The sequence below is a fragment of the Pleuronectes platessa genome, chromosome 3, assembly GCF_947347685.1.
Source record: "Pleuronectes platessa chromosome 3, fPlePla1.1, whole genome shotgun sequence".
Classification (NCBI taxonomy): domain Eukaryota; kingdom Metazoa; phylum Chordata; class Actinopteri; order Pleuronectiformes; family Pleuronectidae; genus Pleuronectes; species Pleuronectes platessa.
Window position 1 is genome coordinate 20,795,313 of NC_070628.1, and position 26,163 is coordinate 20,821,475.

At 41.0% G+C, this 26,163-nt stretch overlaps 1 protein-coding gene across 1 annotated transcript in view; it reads right to left on the reverse strand.

The window, feature by feature from the left end:
- Positions 1 to 25,292, reverse strand: part of LOC128431074 (complement C3) — a 43,546-nt gene extending 18,254 nt beyond the window's left edge. The window contains exons 1-22 of the mRNA XM_053417296.1: positions 25,103 to 25,292; positions 22,320 to 22,515; positions 22,032 to 22,194; positions 21,816 to 21,910; positions 21,382 to 21,470; positions 21,047 to 21,129; positions 20,850 to 20,937; positions 20,014 to 20,116; positions 19,691 to 19,811; positions 18,841 to 18,956; positions 17,849 to 17,995; positions 17,082 to 17,181; positions 16,879 to 16,973; positions 16,597 to 16,788; positions 16,271 to 16,426; positions 3,114 to 3,243; positions 2,913 to 2,981; positions 2,500 to 2,697; positions 1,939 to 2,059; positions 1,750 to 1,838; positions 1,525 to 1,664; positions 573 to 785 (exon numbers count right to left, since the gene is read on the reverse strand). Of these exons, the coding sequence (XP_053273271.1) occupies positions 573 to 785; positions 1,525 to 1,664; positions 1,750 to 1,838; positions 1,939 to 2,059; positions 2,500 to 2,697; positions 2,913 to 2,981; positions 3,114 to 3,243; positions 16,271 to 16,426; positions 16,597 to 16,788; positions 16,879 to 16,973; positions 17,082 to 17,181; positions 17,849 to 17,995; positions 18,841 to 18,956; positions 19,691 to 19,811; positions 20,014 to 20,116; positions 20,850 to 20,937; positions 21,047 to 21,129; positions 21,382 to 21,470; positions 21,816 to 21,910; positions 22,032 to 22,194; positions 22,320 to 22,515; positions 25,103 to 25,179 (2,781 nt within the window). The 5' untranslated portion in view covers positions 25,180 to 25,292. The remainder of the gene's footprint in view (positions 1 to 572; positions 786 to 1,524; positions 1,665 to 1,749; positions 1,839 to 1,938; positions 2,060 to 2,499; positions 2,698 to 2,912; positions 2,982 to 3,113; positions 3,244 to 16,270; positions 16,427 to 16,596; positions 16,789 to 16,878; positions 16,974 to 17,081; positions 17,182 to 17,848; positions 17,996 to 18,840; positions 18,957 to 19,690; positions 19,812 to 20,013; positions 20,117 to 20,849; positions 20,938 to 21,046; positions 21,130 to 21,381; positions 21,471 to 21,815; positions 21,911 to 22,031; positions 22,195 to 22,319; positions 22,516 to 25,102) is intronic.
- Between the last annotated feature and the right edge of the window lie 871 nt (positions 25,293 to 26,163).

Sequence of the window (26,163 nt, forward strand, 5' to 3'; positions counted from 1 at the left end):
CCACAGCAGAAACAAACATTAAAAATCACAACTACTTTTTAAGTAATATATTAGGCTGGTTAACAATAAAATACAGAGGTGTGTGTCTGTTAAAATATTCAACCCTTATTCGTCTGATTCTTCTTTTCAGTTGATGTTGCATTTTGAAAGGGCTGATGTAGTTTGCATTTGAAGTCAAAGTAAAGCCCTAAAAGATTTCTGCTTCGCCAAACTTACTTTACCACAGGAGACACTGACAGCTATATGTGTGAACAGCAATAACTTTTGCATTTGATGAAATATGAAAATGAGGACTGCATTGTAGAATTGTAGTTCCTAATGACACAAAAGCTGTGTAAGAACTTTGTGGCTCAGAACCTTCAGATTTTATGGCAGGGGGTGAATGCTTTTATAGAGCCCGACGGAGTTATTGGGAATGATATTGACACACCTAATAAGAGCAGGATATGTTACAAATTAAAATGGCTACATACAAAAACTCAGGTTACACTGGTTGCAAAGGCAGTGATATACAGGTGACACCTGCTATATGTGGTGCAATAGAGGTAAATTACAGAGTGTGTTTCTCTTACCACCACCCGCAGCATTTTCTTGACTCCATCATTGAGTGATGAGTCTTTAACAGCTGCTTTGACCTCAATGCTGAATTGTCCTTCCTTCATGGGAATGATGACGAAGGGGACAGATCGTGTGGTTTGCTGCCCGACTCTGACCTCCTGACGATACCTTGCGTGTTTAGAAGCCGCGCTGCACACATGCTCCTCCTCAAGCAGATCCACACGCACCTTGAGAAAGACACAAAGATACATCAATGAGTGAGGTATATGTGCAGTCGGTCAAAGATCTGCATCAAGAAGATGTAGATTCTTCTTCGATGATTCCTCTCATATTTGACAATTTCCGGTACACTTTGATATACATAAAATAAATTAACAACAATTGAATGGTTGAAATTGTGGTCCAAAAGAACATTTTGACCTAGAGAATGCGAAGGAGCCATGTCAGCCACTACTACACAAATCCAGGGTTTCTTCAGGGTTTCCGCAAACTACAGGCAGTATCAGTGTACTGTGACAAACTCTGAACAAGGTGTTTGTAGAATCAGCTATCAGTCCCATGTTGGTCTTGTTTGTAGTTTCATTAGAGCGTGCTAATATCTACAGCAAAGAGAAAGAACTACGTATATATAGATATATTAGAAACTATGCATAAAGCCAAAACATTTCTCTCAGAAAGAAATAATGGTAATCTTAAAGTGCAACTGATTCAGAATTAAATGACCTACCTAAACATATTGAAGACTTAGTATGTTGCATTTTACCACATTTAAGACCCTTTACAGCCTAAAATTCAACCAATTTTACACTTTGTTAGACTTTTTAAGATCCCACAAAAAACCCTATGAAAGCCAGGAGCAACAACCACTTAAATATCTACTTTTGCTTTCTTCGACATCAGTGAGAAAAATGATCATCCTCTCATTGACTCCATTGTGAAACAACAAAGCATCGTGCTCAGACTTACTGTGATAACATCAGGGGTGTAGTTGTGAAGGATCGCCTTTACTTCCAGCTGCTCTCCACGGACAGCAGAGTAGGGCAGTCTGAGATCGATGAAGAAGTCCTTCCGGACAATCACTTCCAATGGCTCGCCAATGCAGATTCCTTAACGATGAGAAGCATAAGAAGAGGTGAGGGTGAGAGAGATTTAAGATGATCGTGGTACGACTAAAATTCACAGAGTCCTCACCGCGGGTTCTTGACAGACTGATGCCAGTGAACTGCCAGGTTGTGATTGAGTCTTGCAAAGGAACGCTCTTCACAAAGAATGTGGAGTCACTGAATCAAACAAAAAAAGTGCACAAACTAAGAGAGGTTGTCATCGTTGGTGTTGTCATGAACGGAGTATAGTATTTTTGAATGTCTATTTTAGCCTCACCAGTTTGGTGTTTGTTGTGGGCAAGGAGGCAGTTTGATGTCTGACCACAGCCAACTCTCAGGGAACTTGGTGCGAGAAACAATTTCATTGCTGTCCATGTAACTTTTGTCGTCCTCCTGACCTGGAGAGTCATTAACAAGGAAGGTTACCACTTTGATTGTCTCACAACCACAAGTCTGACCCACAGATCTTAAATAGAGATGGACACAAAAGTGAAGCCTGTCTCGGTCGCCCCCTGGTGGCTGGCTGCAGTATACGGGATACATCTGGCCTCCTCTAGAGCTGCCTTTTATTTATTGATCATTTCTTAAACTCAAAATTTCTTAAATTCAACAGATACAAAAATGAAGAAAACTACAAAAAAATACAAATATCTCTGGATGAAAAAGCGGTGTCACACACGAAGAAGACACCGACGAAGATGTGTACATTTTGGATTTGAATTTCTAAATAGTGGGAGAAAGCGGAGACGTGTCGTCCATCTTTATATACAATCTATTGTCTGGCCCTGGATGACTCACCTAGCCCTCTTCCCCCCTTCCCTCATCACCCATCTCTTACTGCGGGCCAAGACGAGCTGATCCTGCTTCAATTCGTCTCGCAGGTTCTCCACCTCTGTGCAGCAGTGCAGGAAAGCCTCAGCACAGGATGCACCGTCCGAGATGTACTCACTGCGCGTCTGACAAGTGTATGACAGGGGGGTCTCCCTCATGCCATCCAAACAACACTCACGCTGCAGTTCATTGGTATACTGACTCACTGGAAAGAGGGTTGAGGAGAGACAGAGGTGAGAAGGGATGAAGTACAAAATGAAAGGGGAGCTGTTTGGAATAAAGCATTTTAAATTAAGGCAAATTAGAAAGAGAGATACATAAACTAGTCAAGTCAGTCTTATCCACCTTACGGCCGTTCACTTTTATTCAAAATTCAAATAGTCATGTGTGGACTAGATAGTTTAGACTTGTGGTTCTTACCCAAGCTGGTCGTGACATGCATTATAGTGGGAGATCGTTTCCTCCTGGTGAGGACCGGACATTTCCTCTCTGGAAATGCAACACAGACTATATGTTATACAGAGCCACTGACGGGGGATATAGTTTTACTTTGATCTTGACGGTTGGATGAAATCAGTTTAATGTGAGAAAGGAAAACAAATTAGAGAAAATCTGTGTCACCTTGTCTGTATGGAGTCCCCGAGGCAGTGCTGGACTCGAACAACAGGCCGGCATCGTAGAACACACTCATACCGTCCTTCCCTCCGCCGGGTGTGCAGCCTGTGTCGTATTTCTCTACCATGTCCCACACCTGAACAGTGTGGAGGTCATTTACACATAGGGATACAAAGTTGCGGATTTAAGGAAATAAATCGAGTTCTGAATCAACATAAGAAAGACGTATATCTATAGTGCATGTCGTATATTCAGCTAAGAGATCTTTTAACATGGGTATAAAACATCAGAATCAGAATCAGAATCAGAATCAGAATTCTTTTTATTGCCTTGTATATTTTCACATACAGGAAATTACCTTGGTGTGGTTGGTGCACTTTACAAACAACAATATAAAAACAACAATATAGAGCAATATAAACATCAATATAAAAAACAACAATATCGAAAAAATAATATATACAGTAAATGTGTTTTGTGCGGTTTTAAGGTGCAAAGATTGGTGGTAGTGCCAATAATGTAGTGTTATAAATTATGTGCGAGGGTGGGGGGGGGGGGGGTCAGCAGAGTCAGTGTGATGGGGGGGGCTTGTTTGTGAGCCCCACTGCCATGGGGAAAAAGCTGTTCAGGTGACGCGAGGTTTTAGTCCTGACGGCCCGGAACCTTTTCCCAGATGGAAGTCTCTGGAACAGGTGGTGACCGGGATGGGAAGGATCAGCGATGATCTTGCCTGCTCTCTTTCTGGTCCTGGAGTGGAACAGGTCTAGGAGAGCCGGCAGGTCACAGCCGATGACCTTCTCAGCTGACCGAATGATCCGCTGCAGTCTGCCCTTGTCCTTGGCAGTGGAGGCAGCGAACCAAACGGTGATGGATGAGGTGAGGATGGACTCAATGATGGCTGTGTAGAACTCAACCATCACTTTCCGCGGCATGCTGAATTTCCTCAGTTGCCGCAGGAAGAACATCCTCTGCTGGGCCTTCTTGGTGATGGAGGTGATGTTCTCCGTCCACCTCAGGTCCTGTGCTATGATCGTCCCCAGGAATCTGAATGACTCCACTGTTTTAACTGGGGAGTCGCACATGGTGAGGGGGGCGGTTTGGGCTGGGCTCCTCCTGAAGTCTGCCACCATCTCTACAGTTTTTGAAGCGTTCAGCTCCAGGTGGTTCTGGCTGCACCAGGAAGCCAGGCTGTTAACTTCCTCTCTGTAGGCGGCCTCGTCTACAATGACATGTTTACATCTATGGCGCATTAAGTTCTCTCCACTTTTCTAAAATTTACGGCAAAGCTCCGCAAGCTCACTCAGCCCGCAAGGTTGTGATTGGTCTGCTCTACATCCCTTCTGGAGCTGCATTTCCGGGTTCATGCCCCATAATACAGGCAGAAACAACGGGAGATTTAGAAGAATGAATATGGACCAAATAGAAGAACGTTTGGCAGAAGAGATCCGAAAGTATGTCCAGTTGTATAACCCGTCACTGACTGGCGTATTTGTCCGCCTGAAAAAGGCTACAAGGAGTCGCAGTAGCTATGTAAATAAACAATCGATGAAGAAGAAAGAAGGCGTCTCTCAGGTCGTCTTCGACAAAAAGCATTACTCCGCCTAGTGTTCTGGCGCGGAATTGCTTTGTAAGAAGCTGGGGTTGGGGAAGCATGAATGACAACGAGTCTTGCGCCACAGCGGCGTGAAAAGACGCAGACGCAGTCGCAGAAGCATGTTTCAGGCTTTAACTAGCAGCCCCCTGACTAGTACCGTGCAGCAGGGAGCCCAGGGCAGCTGGGTGACGGTCCGGAGGGGGCATAGTGCTAGTCTTAAAAAGCCCACGATTAAAGAGCCACCAGCTCACGTTTCAAATAGATTCGCTCCACTCAGCGAGGCACCCGCTGATAAACAAACTCTGATTATTGGTGACTCGGTTCTGAGAAACGTCAGGTTAGCGACACAAGCGACTATAGTTAATTGTATCCCAGGGGCCAGAGCCGGCGACATCGAATCTAAACTTAAGTTAATGGCTAAAACTAAAAAAGGTAAATACAATAAAATCATAATTCACGTCGGCAGCAACGACTCCCGGCTTCGTATGTCAGAGATCACTAAATTGAATGTTGAGTCTGTGTGTGCTTTTGCTAAAACGATGTCGGACAAAGTAGTTTTCTCTGGCCCGCTCCCTAACACAACAGGTGACGACATGTTTAGCCGCATGTTATCTTTTAACCGCTGGCTGTCGAGGTGGTGTCCTGTAAACGGCGTGGGCTTTGTAGATAATTGGCTAACTTTTTTGAGAAAACCTGGTCTTGTTAGGAGAGACGGCGTTCATCCCACTTGGGATGGAGCAGCTCTCTTATCTAGGAATATTACTCAGTCTATAACATGACAACCCATAGTTGGGACCAGGAAGCAGAGCTGCAGTGCTAAACACTTCTCTGCGCTCCCTCTGGATCAGTCACACAACCCCATAGAGATTGTGTCTGTTCACCGTCCGATTAAATTATTGAAATTAAACAAAAACAGAGCGAGAACTCCACACAAAAATCGAATACAAATTAAAACAACCTCTGAAACAACACAGGAAACCCAGACTTTTAAATGTGGTCTTTTAAACATTAGATCACTTTCAAAAAAGGCTCTTTTAGTTAATGAAATAGTCTCCGATTACAACATAGATTTATTGTCCCTTACTGAGACGTGGCTGCATCCTGATGAATATGTCAGTCTAAATGAATCTACTCCCCCCAGTCATATAAATTCACAGGTTCCCAGAGAAATTGGGCGAGGAGGTGGAGTTGCTAACATTTTTAACTCCAGTCTATCAATTAATCCTAAACCTAAACTCAGCTACAAATCATTAGAATGTCTGGTTCTTAGTCTTCCACGCCAATCTAGGAACCACCAACAGCCAATCATATTTGCTGTAGTTTACCATGCTCCTGTGGCTTATTCTGAATTTTTAAAGGAATTCCCTGAGTTTTTATCAAACTTAGTCTTAAAGACCGATAACATTATTATTGTTGGTGACTTTAATATTCATGTTGACAATAATAAAGATTGCCTTAGCGTAGCATTTATTTCAATACTAGACTCTGTTGGTTTCAGTCAGTGTGTGCACAAACCTACTCATTGTTGTAACCACACACTTGACTTGGTATTATCGTACGGTGTCAGAATTGAAAATTTAACAGTGATTCCGCGCAATCCAGTTCTCTCAGACCATAATTTAATAACCTTTGACTTTTCAGTAACTGAATATTTGCCACTAATAAAAAATTCATTTTCTAGATGTCTACCTGATAGTGCTGTAGCTAAATTTAAGGAAATAATTCCAATTACATTTAAACCCGTATTAGCAGTAGATATAAACAACAAATTCTTTAAAAACCTGAGCTCCATTGAGATCGACCACCTCGTTGATAGCTCTGCAGACTCATTACGATTAACATTAGACTCAATTGCGCCTCTAAAAAAGAAAAATGTCAAACATAATAAATTAGCTCCGTGGTATAATTCCCAGACAAATGAGTTAAAACAATTATCAAGAAAACTAGAAAGGAAGTGGCGCTCCAGCAACAATGTTGAAAATCTAATAGACTGGTAGAATAGTGTTAAAGAATATAAACAGGCTCTCCACAAAGCAAGAGCCGCCTACTATTCAAAACTAATAGAAGAGAATAGAAACAACCCCAGGTTTCTCTTCAGCACTGTAGCCAGGCTGACAGAGAGTCACACCTCCACCGAACCCAGTATTCCTCGATCCCTAAATAGCAATATCTTTATGACCTTTTTTAATGATAAAATTCAAACTGTTAGAAATAAAATCAACCATCTCCTGCCCTCAATTGGCACTAATACCCTCCCAACAACAGAGATCTCAGAAACGGCTGAGAATCCTACCCATTACTTAGACAGCTTCTCTCTGATCACACGTGATCAGTTTACCAAAATAATCTCAGGTTCTAAACCAACAACCTGTATCTTAGATCCCATTCCTACAAAATTACTTAAAGAAATTCTGCCCCTAATTGATAGTTCGTTACTTAACATTATCAATCTGTCATTATCATCAGGTTATGTACCACAGTCTTTTAAAATAGCTGTCATCAAACCCCTACTCAAAAAACCCACTCTAGACCCAGAGGTTTTAGCCAATTACAGGCCAATATCTAATCTCCCCTTTATGTCTAAAATCTTAGAAAAAGCTGTAGCCAATCAGCTGTGTGAGTTTCTCCAGGAAAATAATATATATGAAGACTTTCAGTCGGGGTTTAGAGCCAATCATAGTACAGAGACAGCCTTGGCAAAAGTCACTAATGACCTTTTAATAGCCTCAGATCAGGGACTTGTGTCTGTCCTCGTTCTGTTAGATCTCAGTGCAGCATTCAACACAATTGATCATCAAATTTTATTACAAAGACTCAAACAGTTAATTAACATTAATGGAACCGCCATTAACTGGTTTAAATCGTATTTTTCTGATCGCTCCCAATTCGTGCAAATTAATTATCATCTGTGCGCACCAAAGTTAACCATGGTGTTCCACAGGGCTCTGTGCTCGGCCCAATTTTATTCTCATTATACAGTGCCTTGCATAAGTATTCACCCCCTTTGGACTTTTCTACATTTTGTCATGGTATAACCACATATTAAAATTTATTTCATCGTGAGTTTATGTAATGGACCAACACAAAATAGTGCATCATTTGGAAGTGGGGGGAAATATTACATGGATTTCACAATTATTTACAAATAAAAATCTGAAAAGTGTTGAGTGCATATGTATTCACCCCCTTTACTGTGAAACCCCTAACAAAGATCTGGTGCGACCAATTGCATTCACAAGTCACATTTGCAAGTCACATAATTAGTAAATAGGGTCCACCTGTCTGCAATTTAATCTCAGTATAAATACACCTGTTCTGTGACGGACTCAGAGTTTGTTGGAGATCATTCCTGAACAAACAGCATCATGAAGACCAAGGAGCTCACCAAACAGGTCAGGGATAAAGTTGTGGAGAAATATGAAGCAGGGTTAGGTTATAAAAAAATATCCAGAGCTTTGAACATCTCTCTGAGCACCATAAAATCCATCATAAGAAAATGGAAAGAATATGGCACAACCGCAAACCTACCAAGAGGAGGCCGTCCACCCAAACTGAAGAGTCGGACAAGGAGAAAATTAATCAGAGAAGCAACCAGGAGGCCCATGGTTACTCTGGAGGAGTTGCAGAGATCCACAGCTGAGGTGGGAGAATCTGTCCACAGGATAACTATTAGTCGTCTACTCCACAAATCTGGCCTTTATGGAAGAGTGGCAAGAAGAAAGCCATTGTTGAAAGGGATCCATAAAAATCCCGTTTGGAGTTTGCCAGAAGCCATGTGGGAGACACAGCAAACATGTGGAAGAAGGTGCTCTGGTCAGATGAGACCAAAATTGAACTTTTTGACCTCAATGCAAAACGCTATGTGTGGCGAAAACCCAACACTGCCCATCACCCTGAGCACACCATCCCAACAGTGAAACATGGTGGTGGTAGCATCATGCTGTGGGGATGCTTCTCTTCAGCAGGTACAGGGAAACTGGTCAGAATAGAGGGAAAGATGGATGGAGCCAAATACAGGGAAATCCTTGAAGAAAATCTGATGCAGTCTGCAAAAGACTTGAGACTGGGGCGGAGGTTCATCTTCCTGCAGGACAATGACCCTAAACATACAGCCAGAGCTACAAAGGAATGGTTTGGATTAAAGAATGTTAATGTCTTAAAATGGCCCAGTCAAAGCCCAGACCTCAATCCAATAGAGAATCTATGGCAAGACTTGAAGATTGCGGTTCACAGACGGTCTCCATCCAATCTGACTGAGCTTCGTCTTTTTTGCCAAGAAGAATGGACAAACCTTTCCATCTCTAGATGTGCAAAGCTGGTAGAGACATACCCCAAAAGACTTGCAGCTGTAATTGCAGCGAAAGGGGGTTCTACCAAGTATTGACACAGGGGGGTGAATACTTATGCACCAAACAGATGTCATCTTTTTTGTTCTCATTATTGTTTGTGTCACAATAAAATTTATTTTGCACCTCCAAAGTACTATGCATGTTTTGTTGATCAAACGGGAAAAAGTTTATTTAAGTCTATTTGAATTCCAGTTAGTAACAGTACATAATGGGAAAAAGTCCAAGGGGGGTGAATACTTATGCAAGGCACTGTATATGCTTCCACTAGGAAACATTATCAGGACACACTCGGTAAATTTCCACTGCTGCGGATGACACCCAGTTATATTTGTCAATAAAACCTGAACAAAGTAATCAATTATCTAAACTTCGAACATGTCTCAAGGACATAAAAACCTGGATGACCCGCAATTTTCTCTTATTATACTCAGACAAAACAGAGGTTATAATACTTGGCCCCAAACACCTTAGAGATACATTAGCTAATGATATAGCTGCGCTAGACGACATTGCCCTTGCTTCCAATGAAACAGTCAGGAACTTGGGAGTGATCTTCTGTCAGGACCAGGCTCTCCACCTCTTGTCTTCCCTTCCCCCACTGTGCTCCTCCCACAGATGGCTCAACCTGGAGCTGGGAGGGGCCTCCTGTGGGAGACCTTCACAGCTGAGACTCATCTCATCAATTCCACCTCCACTCCATAAAGCCTCAGCTCATTCACCCTGTCTTTGCCAGATCGTCCGTTCACCAGTGTGATTATGCTGCACACCTTCCTGGTTTGTCTCCTACCACTGAGTTCTGCCTGCCTGCCTGCCTGCCTGCCTGCCTGTTTACCTGTCTAACTTTTTGGACTTCCCAAATAAACCTTTTTTCTGCCTTCAATCTGCCGTGTTCCTGGTCTGCACTCTTTTTGGGTCCGCTTAAAAGAAGGATCTTAACATCTTCGATCCTGAATTATCCTTTAATAGTCACTTAAAACAAATTTCTAGAACCGCTTTTTTCCACTTGCGTAATATTTCAAAAATTAGACATGTCCTTTCACAAAAAGATGCAGAAAAACTAATCCACGCCTGTGTTACATCGAGACTGGACTATTGTAATTCATTATTATCAGGATCCAGCAGTAAGTCGTTAGAGACTCTACAGCTTGTCCAAAATGCCGCAGCACATGTCCTGACGAGAACAAAGAGAAGAGAGCACATTTCTCCAGTATTAGCATCGCTACACTGGCTTCCAGTTAAATCTAGAATAGAATTAAAAATTCTTCTCCTCACCTTCAAGGCCCTTAATAATATAGCACCTTTTTACCTTAAAGAGCTGTTAGTACCTTATAAACCCACTAGAGCACTCCGCTCCCAGAATTCAAGCCTACTTGTCGTCCCTAAAGTCTCTAAGTAGAGTAGGAGCCAGAGCTTTCAGCCATCAAGCCCCTTGGCTGTGGAATCATCTACCACTTTCAGTTCGGGAGGCAGATACCATCTTTTCATTTAAGAGTAGGCTCAAAACCTTCCTTTTTGATAAAGCTTATAGTTAGAGCTAATTAGTGCGGAAGAACGTAACTTTTTCTATTTTATGACACATGACACACGGAGCTTCTCTTTCCAGCTTCTCCTTCCTCTTCTCCATCCCTATCCCCCTTCCCCGGGATCCCTTTGCTTTATCACCCGCAGATCCAGGGCCTCTGTGGCCGCACCATGGATTGCGGTTTGTGGATCGCGCACTGGGGGTCGCAGTGTTGGATCGAGTGTGGCGGATTCTGAGTTATGTGGGCTGATCGTGGTGCTGGCGGCGGACCCTGTGTCGCGTTGGCATTGGGCACGGACGGTGGACCAGGACCGCGGTGGTGGCTCGTGATGGGTCCTGGTGGGCGGCGGTGGACGGTGACTGAGGACTGGAGTAGCGTCTGGTCTGGATGGTGGATCGTGGTCTGGATGGTTGCTGACCATGGACTGTGATTGCAGCGGGACTGCTTGGCATGTCATGTTGGGGTTGTCCTTCGGGACGTCTACCCTCATCAAATGCTGCTAGAGACTTTAATCTTTAATCTTGAAGACTTTAATCTTGATGATGTTTTCCTGCACGTGGCATCTATTGCACTTCTGTCCGTCCTGGGAGAGGGATCCCTCACATGTGGCTCTCTCTGAGGTTTCTACGTATTTTTTCCCTGTTAAAAGGGTTTTTAGTAGTTTTTCCTTACTCTTGCTGAGGGTTAAGGACAGAGGATGTCACACCCTGTTAAAGCCCAATGTGATGAATTGTAATTTGTGAATACGGGCTATACAAATAAAATTTGATTGATTGATTGATTGATAAGATACTAAATCATTGCCTCTTTCTTTTCCCTTACGATGAGTAGGAATTGAGGTGGACAGACGAGAAGGCAGCTGGCCGGTGCATCACATGGATTATGGCTTGCTGACGTCTGCATGAGCAGCTCCTGTCTCCAGTCTGATCAAGGCCAGTACAGTTTATCCACAAACTCTTTAGCAAAAACCTGCATTTTACATATTTTTATGTGTTCTCATTTATAGTTATTATTGCTGATACACATTTTAAACCTTCTTTCATATTAATAGAGCACATTCCTCTGTTTACATTCACATGAAAGACTACATGCTGTAGTCAGTCAAAACAAAGCACAAAATATGAGGCTTGGCAACGGACTGACTAGTTAATGCATTTAATTAATTAATGGAATTTGATTGTTTGGTTTAAACTCCGCAGAGAGTTGCAAATGTGAGTTTCATTGTTTGTGCATGGTTTATTCTGATCTGAGCTGTGTCGGAGATTCAATATTGTGACTGTTTGACGATTTGAGATGAATATTGGGTGATTGTCTAGCTGCAATTAAGAGCACATTTGGTGACAACAAGTCACTTGTGGGAGGGCGTGGTCTTTTTGTAAACATTATTAAGATAAAGATACATTTATTTGTCCCAAACACATGCACAGACATGCACAGGCACACTCATGCAGGTAGGGAAATTTAACCTCTGCTTTTAACCTATCTGGTGAAGGACACACAGAGCAGTGAGCGACCATGTACGGCGCCCGGGGAGCACGTGTTGGGGGAGTAAGGTGCCTTGCTCAGGGGTACTAGACAGGGTAGGGAGAATCCTCTTGGATTTTTGGACGGATAAATCCAGGTTCGTCTTTTTGTTTTTTCTCCGTGGAGTCGAACCACAGACGAACCAGAGACCTTTTCTGCCCATAGTCCAAGTTTCGGCCACTAGTCCACCGCCTTTGTGTTGTGTTATTACATTAATGAGCTTTTGATTCCTTTGCAGTTGGCAAATCAATTTCCTTTTTATTGGCTGTGGTGAATTAGTGGTTTTACTACGTAATTGATGGATTGATTGAATTGTTGATTAATTAATTGAATAAAAAGGTGGGAGGAGTAATCTAAATAGCTTTAAGTAGCTTTAAATCTTAGCAATAACTTTTTAATTTACAATAAGGGAAAAAAAGGAAGCTGCTACTATGGGAAAAAGGGCAATAAAAGTCCAAAAGTACTTACTCCTGTTGATGTAGTACAGAAGAACAATCCTTTAGTTAAAGACATCGCAAACATTGCAAAAATATCAGAAAAATTGCATAAACGCTGGCCTGAAATTTACCAACCATGACCGGTAGAGGGGACTATGAACCCAGATGTAATTATAATAATGCAAATACTTGTGTCTACATACAAAGCAGGGCAAAAGAAGGGCAAGAAGGGGGAAAAACGCAAAGAAAAGAGGTAAGCGGATCTTTGCATTCTCCAGTTGTTTGAAAATGAGGGACAGAAATTAATCAAAGCTGCAAATGATAAGAAAGATAGGGACGTCGAAAATACAAGACAAATGGAAAGACAAATAACCCTGAAGAACCAGGTAGAGGAGTTGCAGACACAGAGGGAAGGGCTGCAGAAAGAATGCTCCCAACTATAGTGCATGAAAAATAATTTGCGCCCAAGAAAATAGTTGACACTCAAGAAAATGTTTCCTGTGGTCGACCGAGGGCAGAATTTGGAGTATAAGCTTTGACAGACTACAGCTATGTCAAGCATAATTGAGAAGTTACCTACTCTTCAAGATGGAGCACATTCTTGGATTTCGAAGTTGGAAGAGATTATGGTGAGAGAACAACTTGCCATGGGAGATATTAGGAGACTCATCTCAGCTAATCTCCTTCGAGTTCATGCTATGGGAGAGATTCTACAGAAAGCTAGACTTAATCAATATGTTGGAACTGCTGTTAATGATTCAGAACTGTTTTGTGCAAATAGAGATAGAGTGTGCAGAGCGCTGAAAGAGACATATCCGAAAAATTGATATCCTTACAGTATTTTTATTGAACCACTGGGTCAGGAAGAAAAGCTGAGGGCCTATGTGTCGAGAGCTCATCAAGTGTGAAATGTCACAGGAAATGACCCGGATTTGAATCAAATGGAGCAGTCAATTTTGCTAGCCAAAATACAGAAGGGGTTGCCCCTAACAGTGAGGAGCAAACTGGCAGAGGTGGTTGGTCTTGAAAAGGGTGTTTATACAGATCAAATAGCCCATCAAGTGGTGCTGTATAGGAAAAAGGAACATGACCAGAAAGAACAGGACCAAGAGATCCTCAGAAAACTCACAGTAAGCATTTGATTAAGCACAGACCTGGAGAGGAAGATTTGATCCAAATTTTCAACAGCATTCAGAAGAATGTTATAATTATGGACTATTAGGCCGCTTTGCCTGTGAGTGCAACAACTGGAGAGAATATGGAGGAGGAGAAAACTGATGAAAGATCTGAGAAAGAACGGAGGATGACATGATTTACGATTCAGCCAAGATTTCTTAGTTGTCAACGTCGCAGTACAACTGTGTGCTTTGTCTGTTCCAGATCCTTAAACAATCCTTTAGCAAGTTCTGAAGGAGAGTAAATTATTCTCTGTTGTTGATCTGGCAAATGCATTTTTAAGCATTCAAATTGATAAAGATAGAAAGTTATAGGAGATGCGTTTGGCCTGTTGGAAAACGCTTGATGGTCTGCAAATGCTTGGTTGCAAGAGAAATTAGGACATATAGGAGCAGTGCTAGTTCAGATTTTGGCAGCACTCATTCTAGTGTTGAGTGTGATGTTTTGTACGCTGTTGACCTTTGTGAAGGTTATGATATTGAGATGGGTTGGAGTAGTGATGCCTGCAGATCAAACTCAGATGCCATTATTACATGGTGCGGACATGGACGTTGATGAGGACGATAAGGGGCGCACTAGTGGAGACATATCCATTTTGAATATCTGATGTTATTATAATCATAACATTTACCTCTGTTACTGCTTAGTTATTTAGTAGTTTCTTATTATGTTAGTGATGTGTTAGCAGGGGAGAAATGGACAATGGGACTTAAAATTTCACAATTACTTATAGAGTGTTAATCTGTATCGATGTTTTTGATATTGTATCTGTTCTGTATGCAAAGATACTGGTTTTCTTTTCTTTCATTCTAGATCATATTGGGGGAAGACCACTGGTGGATTGTTCAGGGACTCCGATGTGTTGAATGGATTCAGACACTTCAAACATGGACAATACGAATGGACTGAAGGACTCTGAACAAGGATAAAATATCCAGATTCAAAACGTCATTGATACTACAACTGAGAGTCAATGCTGCTGAGAAACTGCAGTGATATACATTCTTATGTCTTATATATTGCATGAGTACTATTAAAAGTGAATTATATTCTCTGTGTACTAATTACTTGGAAAATTAGGCTTTCAGTTATATGGTAAATATACTGGGACCTCAGCTGTTTCTTTCTTTTCTTTTCTTGATGTTTAGTGATAGTGGGGCCAGGCAGGAAAAGGTCCATGGAAGTTTCGATGGGTCGACCAGCCTGACTTTGGACATTTGTTTTGTTTTTATTTGGTGAGAGTTCCATATGTATATGCTTAAAGGGGACATATTATGAAAATTCCACTTTTGTAGTGCTTCTACACGTTAATTTGGAGCCCGGCTAGCATTAGCTCGCTGCTGCTACCGATCAGACATTTAAGTGGCCGTATAAACAAGGGGCACCCGGGACACCTCTAAACGTGCCCTTATCTAGTCAGAGGCCCTGTGACGTTATTTTATCTCTAGTTTGGGGGTCTACAGCTCCCCTATTAGAATCCTTGTCTTGCAGCGCAAGGCAGATTTCACTATTTGGCTTGTGTGATTTCTCTGAGTTTCTAGAGCTTGTCCTGATCTGTTATACTTCCGTGTAATAAACATTGTACTCATGTAAGTACTGGGTCCGCGGCTTCCTTCCTTCAACATGGACTTCAACAACACTCTGCTGCTTGAAAGACACAACATGCATCAGCAGCATGACAGATAACTACAGTATACTGGATATTCATCACTACACATGTACATTATTACCTCCACCAAGGAGGTTATGTTTTCACCTGTGTCTACTGGTTTGTTTGTTGGTGGATATTTTTGTCAGCAAGATTTAACAAAACCACTGAACCAACTTCCCCCAAACTTGTTGGAGGAACGGTCCTGATCATTATTCTTTGGTGCAAATATGGATTAAGGCACATCCGGTAATTTTTTTGCTTTTCTTTTAATGACAAATAAATAAGCACTATTTCTTTTCATTTGTATTTGTACTATTTATTAGACTATCATATATTGGGCCTTGGCGGAGGAATTGTGACCCTCAAAAATAAGATGCTTTCACACATGGACTGACCATGAGAAAATCTGACCTTCTCCAGCGCGGCTGTATGTGAGAACGCAAATGTCCAAGTAAGAGACTTGGAGCTGGATATCCTCTGAAAGTTCACCGGCAAACGAATGGGCGTTTTCTTTACCCTTCTAACACATGACGGATGCAAAAGGGAAAAAAACAAATATCCCAAGATGAAAAATCTGTGCCACACACGTAGAAGACCCAGATGAAAACGTGAAGAGAGCTTTTGGTGATATGGGCCGATGCCACTGTCAATGTGCCGTAAACAAAAAACACGAGATCTCTTTAGCCGGATGAATACGTTACATCCTGCGCCTCCCCTCACATGAACGCTTCAGAGATGTCTGTGCTGTTGTGAACACGTCTAAGCGGAGAATCTCTTCCTGCGTCATTCATTCAGTATGAAAGGCAAACTTCGGAGTTCATGTCTGAAACGACGTATATTGAAAACTTAGGCCACTTTTTTTTTAATTTAGAAATATTTCAATTGATAATGATATAATAAAGAAATTGCCTTTTTCTGGGTGAGGCGGTGCTTGTTATTGAGAACGTAGACGCCTTTGTCCACTGCTACCAGTCCCACCAAGGCGTCTGGATCTCCGGTGACCTTCAGACCAAACATCCTGCGCGGCTCGTAGGACGGAGCAGCTCTCGTAGATTCCAGCTTCAGCTAAACATGAAGGGAAGGGCGATGAATGAGGGAGACGAGCAGTTTCGTTCTTGATGAAAAGCACATAAAAATGTATTCCAAAAATATAGAACCAGCTTTTTCACTTTCTGCTTGTCTTGTTTCTTCTTGTTTATAGTTTAACTCTGTAAAAGCAGTGATGTGAGTCTTACGGAGCCCATGCAGGTATCCTTGACATCCACCCACACAGAGTCTGACTCCACCTCATTGTCGGTTAGATGATAATAGGCTATGATGCGGAATGATGGCAGCATGTCTTTGGTGATGCGAACTCTCAGGGCAATCAACATTTCGCCTTTTGTCTTGTAACGGCCATGTTGGATCAACTGACCCCTGCTCAGAATCTAGGGGCACAGATTCACACATAAGTACTTAAAACCGGAGTTTATACTTTACATAGGTCGAGGCAAGAGGCAGAGAGAAACATCACTCACCAGGTATGTGATGTCACTGTCTTGATTTGACAGCTTTTTTAGATAAAGGCTGACTTTCAGATTGTTTCCTAATTCCAGCTCTGCTGTATCCACCCCTACGAAATGATATTTTGCAATGAGTGCGAGACACTAAACAGTTTATGGCGCAGACAGTAATTCATTATCAAAGCCTTGTCCTATCATCTGAAGTTATTTAGACTTACCTATGTGGATGTAGTTTTGGCTTTTAGTGTTGTACTTGTCAGCTGTCATGTTGGCTTCTGCTTGCCTCTCAGGTGAGATACGATCATCTTTGGTCTTGGCCTTCAATTAGAGACACACATGGTTATAAAGAAATACATATAAAGATCTCAGCTCTGCACAGTCCCGTCTGATCTCATCCTATTGTTGAATGACATGACGAGAATTGATGAGGGTTTTAAAGTCCTACCCCAGAAGTTTATTACATCTTTAAAACTCGATGTTAAAAAAAAATCCTTGTATTACCTTAAGATGGCTTAAATGTAACACTTCATCTTCCTTCCTACGTCCGTGACTGGGATCGGTGAAAATGCTAATATGACCTCTGTGGTGGAGGAGCCTTTTCCAGCTACTGAGGCTTTATCCATACTACTATGTTATACTAAAATGATCTCTGTCAATATGAGTGCTTTGACTTGTTTCAGGAAAAAATCCCATCTATAATAACATGTCAAATTATGTCATGCATATGCCGGTGTACACAGGAATTTCTCTAGGAATCGATTGTTTCCTTCACATTTTACCGGTTGTATCATTTTTACAATGCAGAATTTAACAACACTTTAACTAATAACTAATTGATTGTCCATGATGTGTTCAATATTGGATACCAAGGCTAATGCCGTCTTGTTTTTCTTCAGAAATAGGTTCATGTGATAGGCGCCTGTTTCCAAACGAACTGTGTCATAAAAAGAGCAAAAATTAAAACCAGGAAACTTCAGACACTTACATTGATCGTCAGTCTTTGATCTCTGGCCACTGTGTTGACTGTAAGCTTTGCATAGCCATTTGCTGCGGTTATACCCTGCACCTGACCTGGATTCACCACCACTTCAACATCTTGTGCCGGAGTTCCATCTGGATTTGTGACTTCAATCTGTCATCAAGGAAACAAACAGCCAAACAATGAGAAATATTCACCTGTATTATCAAAGCATACAGTTAATCACATCTTATTAAGGGCAAAAAATCTCTATTACATACTTTTGTATGCAGTGTATGTACTGTGCAATAATAGACAGAACAGAACAATGGTGAATGTTAGCAAAAAACTAATTAGGGCCACTCAGATCTGGCATGCAGGAGCGGACTCTGCCCAAGTGCCATCATTCTAGGCAGTATGTGGGCTGGATGACAGTGGGACAGTGTAGGCCCAAACAATTTTGCTATGTGGGATTAGAATAATTAACCTGTTGATTTGAGTAGGAATTATCTAACCTTTAAAATACAAACTCAAGACAACAACAACAACAGAAATAGTTATAATAATACAATATTAATAACTATACATTTGATTTCACATCACCTTGACAGACACCCAAACGCACCTTGCGATATATTACAAATAAAAAGATGAATAATTTAAGCAAAACCAAACATTGAAAAGTGTTTTGTTCATGCTTTTCTTTGGACAGTCAGTTCAGACAATATTTGTGATTGCATATATATTATCCATAGATATTTTTAATTATATAACATAGGGTACTTTATTTTATTTCAGGTTGCCTGGTAAAAACTGGTAGAAAACAATGTACAAATACAGCTAACTTTTTTACAGTATTTTGTCAGTGGATTTAGGAGCACTGTCTACAGCAAATAAATAAACACATGATATGAAATGTATGAATAACTGCTTGCCCTATAATTTCTTAATGTTGCATCATCGAAATATAGAATGACACTGTCATTTTATATAATTGTAAAAATCTGTCAGGACTTTACCGCAACATCGAAGGTCATTCCCGGTTTGAAAAATTTGGGCGTTTTCTTGAAGTGGATGGTGTAGGGTGATGTGACAATCTGGATACCTCTCAACTCTGCCTCCACCATCTCACCACCTGTGCAGAAACACAAACGCACACCCACCCACAGCCTCATTACATTTGGTCACATTCTAAACTGATATATGAAAATTGGCATTTCTGTTGCATATATCCCAAAAATAGTTTATGTTTTTGCTCATAGTGTGGATATATCTTGTCGTGTATTCGTTAGAGTAAAACATTTTGGTGTTTGCTTAAAACATAATAGGCTTATATTTATGATGCCTGCCTTTTGGACTCTCAGAGAGTCCTCCAGATGTTTGCTTGGTTTGTTCTCTAACTGTTGAGGATGACCTTTGACTTCGGGTGTTGTCTCCGACCAGCTGGTGGATGGATCCAGATGGAATGCTTTTGACCAGTGTGTCTTCATGTTCGGACACAAAAACGTGCCCTTATTTAGTCAAACGTCCCATAGGGGACGTGATTTACCTGAACTCAAGGGCGGAACCAATGTCCCTATATAACTGTGTGTAAGACCCCCGCATATCAGATTTTCACCATTTGGCTGTGTGATATCTCCGGGTTTCTAGATGCCCGTCCTGACCTGTGAAACTTCTGTGTAATAAATTCTGTTATACTGGAAATACTAAGTCCTCGGAGTCCTTCCTTCATCATCAACAACTTCTACAACAACATCTACCTCTCGGCTACATAGAATATACGCTAATCTCAATGACATTGAATAAGTCCTTGGAGCTGCTGAATCAGACAAGCTGAAATGGCACAAACTCACAGTTTGTCTTTCTTACCGCTCTCTGTCAGCATACTGACGGCTACAAATATCGGACTCCCCACCAGTTTATTGATATCCGGGAAGGTCTGTGTGATGTGCTGTCTCTTCAGTTGGACCACCCCATTACCATTCTGGATCTAATGTGACATAACATATAAAAAACAATAAAACACAGTATAGTGGCACAGTAGAACATTAAGCAAAAAGTTGGAGGTTCTGGTCAGTCTGGCTTAATTCTGAACATTATGAATATTTAATATCTAAAGATAGGAATGTGACAGTACAACGAAATGCAATGCAACTGGCAAATTGGCAGACAGAATTATAGTATGTGCTCACCAATATTCTCTGAAGAGAGCTGGGGAAGCTTATCTTCTGACCATCATACTGAACCCCAAATACCACGTATGCTTGGCCACTCACCTCTTCACCAAACAGATAACTAAGCAAAGGTTTAAACCCACAAAGAAGAAAAACTGAGCAGTTAAAATTGGGATTATAAAAATGTGACAATAATAATAATAGTACATCAGATTTTTATAGCGCTTTTCAATGCTCTCGAAGACGCTTTAGAAAATTAAGGAAAATATCAATAAACTCTTTAATACAAATAAAAAGAAAAGTATACTAAGAAAATAAAAAACTAAATCAAAACAACGGCGGATCCAGGGGTAGGACCACCGGGCACCCCTGGCCCCAGTTGAAATGTGATTGGGCACTGAAGCGACCATGTCCTTGTAAATGGTCCTTTTTTTGAGAAATAAAAAAAGTTATCATAATAATGAAAACAAGGTCAGTTACTCACAATACTTACAAACATTTGAAGACTTTTTATTTTCTAAGCTTTTTTGAAGAACACAATGTGTTTGAACAAGAAACACTTTTCAAAATATATTCAATGATAAGTGTCTTTGCTTAAAGCTATCGAGCCAAAAAAGGAATGCATAGATGTGCACCTTACTGGATCAAGAGTTATGCATTGATGTTGGATATTTAATTGGTGCCTCATGTAAATGATGGGCCCTAATAGCCCCTGCTTCAGAAAACTCTTAGATCCACCACTGAACAATGACAACAGACTTATTCAGCAAAAACTCTTACACATCCTCTAATTCAATCAATCCAATAATGACAACTCTTCTCTGTAGAACCACAAAACAAAAACCTTCACATACGTAGCTTTGATGTTGATGGTGAGATCTGGACTGTCGACATAGAAGAAGGAGCTCGAAGGCGTCAGTTTCACCTCAAAACTGGGCAGCACTAAAGAATGAAAAATGTATTACATCAAGTAAGTTTATTGTGGAAGTAAAAATGAATGAATGCTTTTTAGGTTTTACAGTAAATAACGCTTGAGGTAAAAGGGACTCACCATATTCTTTGACCTCGAACTCTGCAGAAAAGCTCTCCTGTGGGTTGCTGTGGAACTTAGCGACAACTTTCCAAAGTCCAGGGCTGCATGAATGCACACACACACACACACAGACACACACATACACACACACACACACACACAAGTACACACACACACACGTACACACACAATTGCATTTGAAGTACTCAGGTTGACTCTCAAATAAATCATGAAGTCTGTCCCTGTTCTGTTATTTCTGTCAGTCCAATAGACTACAGCTGTCAGGTTGTAAATAAAAATAATAAGCTGACAGCTGCCTAAAAAAGTTGAATTTAATTTAATAAAATACTAACCTGACAATTTCACCGAGTTGGTAATCTCCAGAGTGGATCCCTGATTTCAGAGAGACTGGATCCAGAGGTAAAACGATGCCTTCAGGAGTCTAAAAATAAAAATCATTGGAAAACCATTAACACTGAACCCTGCCACATTTAGTGAAGTCTAACATTACAAACAACCAACAGTTTTCAACCAGCTCAATGATGGCCACTTGGCTATTTCAACAATGCTTCTTTACTTGAACAATGAGTGATGGGACGACTGTTACAAGAGATCCCTTGAAACGTGAAATGATTAGTTTTAGAAACGGGGTCCACTGAAGGTATTTAAAAAAAAATTTAAATCTAAGAATTCGTTGGAGTTGATGGTGAAAGATAGGAAATGATGTGCCATTGAGTTGATTATAATTCAACTTTTCTTTGTAAAATGTAAAGATAAAATGCAATACCACAAACTCAATGGAAATGGAAGCTTCGCTTTGAATTTGCTCGTCCCTCTCCACCGGCTCCATGCCGGGCGTCACTGCAAACATCCTGAAATGAACTGACAGTAAGAGAGACAGAGGTTTATCTTACAGTGCAGTCATTCATAAAAAAGAAAAAATGATGGCCTACTTGCAGAGATATGGGTGAGTTCGTCAGCGCTGAAGTCGTATTGAACTGACCTTTACTGTTTGGGGTGTAGAGGGTCTTGTCAGTCTGGATGAAGATGTAACCAGACTGGAAGGACACCAAGACGACTTTCTCCAGCAGGCGGTCAGGGAACTGAGCTTGCAGGTAGACGTACTGCTTCACTTTCGGGTCCTTGCTAAAGTCTCCAGCAGGGATCTAATGGCAGCATGTAAAGAAATCAGTGTGTGAACGAGGAGCAGGACGAACATGTGCGAGGAGCATTTCTCTCGGAGTTCATGTTAGAAAATGATGCCAAGTCACAGCAACAGTGGTTCACATACCCTTATTTGTCCCAGTTCCTGGAAGTGTCCTACACTGGTAAGCGTCACAGATGTGGTTGCCAGCCTTTTGTTCTTGGTTGGATGGTTCATCACGTTGATTTCGACCCTGATGTTTCCTCCTGTGCAGTCTTGACACTCCACAAAGACATTTTCTGCCGTTCCTACACGCAGCAAGTTGGGGGCAGACATCACCTTCCTACAGAGCAGGAGGAAAAGAAAAAGATAAATAAAACCACCGTGATAATGCCACAGTGTAATCTAGCCAACCTACAGCAAGGACTAATGGTAATTGATCAATCTGCTCCTGTTTGCTAGATCTTGGCCACAATTAAGCCTAAGCAATACTGCAAGTCAACCAAAGGTGACCTGAACTTGTTTTGTGGTGTTTGGGCCATAGTCACCATTTACCATATTGGCCACTAAAGGTCTACATCAGCATTACATTTTACCTAGAGCACGGCCACTTTTGCTATATTTCAAGTGGGCTATTTTAGGCTCTTATCTATTTTGTCCAGGCCACACGAAGGCCTGACGTGGACAGTGGCCCACGTCCATATGAACTGACACTACTCTTTTTTTACCTATAGGAGGTTGTGTTTTCATCTTCATGTGTTTGTGTGATTGTTTGTCTATAGGCAGGATTATGCTAAACTACTGGACAAATTACCACGACATTTTGTGGAGGAATGTGGTGTGGTTCAGAAAAGAAACCATGAAATCTTGACACTTTTGGAAAATATAAAAAGAGGACAAAGGTCCACCATTGAAGCAGACCCATTTCTTAGTCTGACAAATAGCTTGCTGTACTATTTGGATTTGACTATATCCGATTAGATATTCAAGTTAATAAGCTAACTTAACTGTGTTTACTCACGGGCAAAAATGAGATATCTCTTGTCACTGAGAGCAGGATTTAAATTTGGCATGTCTTGTATGATCGAGTAAAAATATATGTTAATTAATGATTAGATTATAATATCTATACATATAAATTCCTGCAAATGCATTGATATGCCCAAGTTTTGAATTAGTTATATTTTAATTCATAATGATTATATAAATATTAAAATAGCTGCAAGAATTATCCTACGATGCTTCATAGACTATACATCCAATGAGGTAAATGATTAAGCTAAGTGAATAAAATGTTTTAAAACAGTCTCCGCTCTGATTTCTTTGACAACTAACACCCTGCTGATGTCTATGAATGTGCTGACTGCCCGTAACGGATCGGCCTCCATCCTGGACATGGTTAAACCTTACATCCGACTCGTCCACTCTACTCTGCATCTACCAATCAGCTTGCTGCTCCTGCACTGCGAGCTACACGCTCAACAAAATCACGACTTTTTGCTGTCCTGGCTTCTAAATGGTGGAACTAGCTGGAACTAGGCAGGCTAACCCATCTCTTCCGACTACACCTTGGTTAAGAAGATAATGTCTAATAATAATCCTCAACTCTGGTATTTACATATATATGTAAAAGTTTCGAGGCCCCATCACATGTGTTTTACCTTAACTGTGACGCTCAGTCATTTAGGTTTCTGGTTTTCTGTCTTGTGTTTTCTATTTCCTGTTTTATTTTGTAGCCTTGCTCTCACTGTCTTGTTTCAGCTTCTCGGTGTCTCACTTCCTGTCTGTGATTGTGATCTCCAATCCTCATGTGTTTCACCTGGTGTAATTGCCCCGGCCTTCCTGCTTGGTATTTAAGCCTCTGTTTCCCTTTGTCTGGTGTCGGGTTGTACTAGTTGTTTTCTCCCCACGTCGTGAGAAATGGTTTGTTTGTTCCTGCGGTTTCGACCAGCTTCTCCTGCTTCCTCGTTCTCCGTGCGCCTTGTCGCCAGTGTAACTTTTGTTAGTATTCCTGTTTTGTTTTTGTCTTATTTAAGACCTTTTTGGATATTAAATCCCCTTTTGTTATAATCTCTGCATCCTGGGTCCATCTCCTCCTTCAAACCGTAACATTAACATTGAAATGGTATGTGATGAAATGTAATATAATGTTGTTAATGAACTTTTGGACCTTGGCAGCAGTTTGCGCGCTACTGAGTGCTGTCCTAGTTTTGTTTGCTTTTCAGGCACCAACCTACTGTCTCAGAGTTTGTGCTAAAGTTTTTATTTATCTAAATTACAAGTTAAACATTTCATCATGTCTCTGGACTTTGCTTGCTTTGTCCTTTCTAACACATCACTCTACAAACTCAGGACATAATCGAGCCTTACTGACATGATTTGAAAAACAACATAACCTTGACTTATGAAACTCTAAACTGGACAGTGTAAGAACTGAATTCGTTCACTTCTGAAACCCTCTCCATTCCACAGAGGACCAAGCATTAGAATTGGGGGGACAGAACCTCATAAATAGCTGCCCCCTCCCTGTGGAACTCCCCTAATTTATCAGGTTTCACCGACCTGTCCACTTACAAACCGCTATTCAAAACTTCTATATATAATGATGTTATGTTTTTATCCGAGTTCTTTCAAAAGCGCTATACAAATACGATTTATTAATATTATTAATTTTATTGTTACTAAAAGTAAAAAAATGTCATATCTCTCTCTGTGAACAAAAATAGGAGGGGGGGGTTTCTGGATTTGCCCGTGTCTGCATGGATCCCCTCTAAAAGTTAATGGGTTCTTTCATTGCCCATGTACAATTGTTCCACAAAGTTTTGTGGAAATCCACTAAGTATGCATTTGCGTTATCCTGCTGAAAAACAAATGGACAGGGATGAAAACATAAACTCCCCAGCAGACGTAACAAAGACAGATCTACTCACAGTGGAGCTCCATCAACCAGTGAGGTGACAGAGGAAAAGGCCAGCCAGGCCAGCAGCCACAGTGGAGTCCTACTCATCCTCCTCGCTGATTTTTCTTATTCTGTTCTGCTGACAATGTCGACTGTTGCACTGCCACTCCCTCCTTTTTATATTCTCGCTTCCCTCCTCTACTGAGTTCACCTCCACACCGACTCACCAGCCCCTTCCCAGAGTTCTCTGAACACATGTCAACACAAACACAACTACACAATTTCCCAGCAGCAGTTGAGAAATTGTTCAGTTCCGATAAAGGTTATCACCTTTTATGAAGAAAAAGATAAACATAAGAGAATCAATACTAGTCAACAGAACCGACTGATGCAAAACATACTCACAAATAAACACTTAATCGAAGAAACTATTCTGCTTTAGCCATGGACAGTTTTTAATTGAGACATACAAAAAAAGCTTGTTTTGATTAGAGACCTCAAGTCACTTATAATTCTTCTGAGATTGCTGATTCAGAACACACACACAGTCACAAATCACACACAAGCAAACACACACTCACAGACCTCCAGTGCAGTGAACACAGTGTTGTGTAATTGCTGGTTAAAGTTAAAGGATTTTTTGGGAATGTCGTAATCTGGGATTTGTTTTTCTTTTTCACTCAGTTTTAAAGGATATAATCCGTGATTTTATTATTTTGTAATGGTTTATATAATTCTTCATAAAAAAAACGGATTTCACAAAATTCCATGGCTCAATGATTTCAATTGGGCCTTGCAAATGTATTTTGATGAATGTATTCAATAAAATCTATATCCCATTGTTTTAAAACAATCAGGTTCCAATTATATGGATACTGAATTATTATCTTTGGAATGGATTTGTTCAGGCATTCAGGGGACTTGGTAAATATTCGTCATCTGGTTAAATTCATTAAAAGATTAGCTGTCTGACCGAGATCTCCTGCTGTGTTCTTTATGTGCCAAACTCCTGAAAATGTCTGTAACTAATTTACCAGATTTCCTGTCTAAAAACAGCTCCTGTCCAACTCAGTGCCACACGGCTGGATGAAG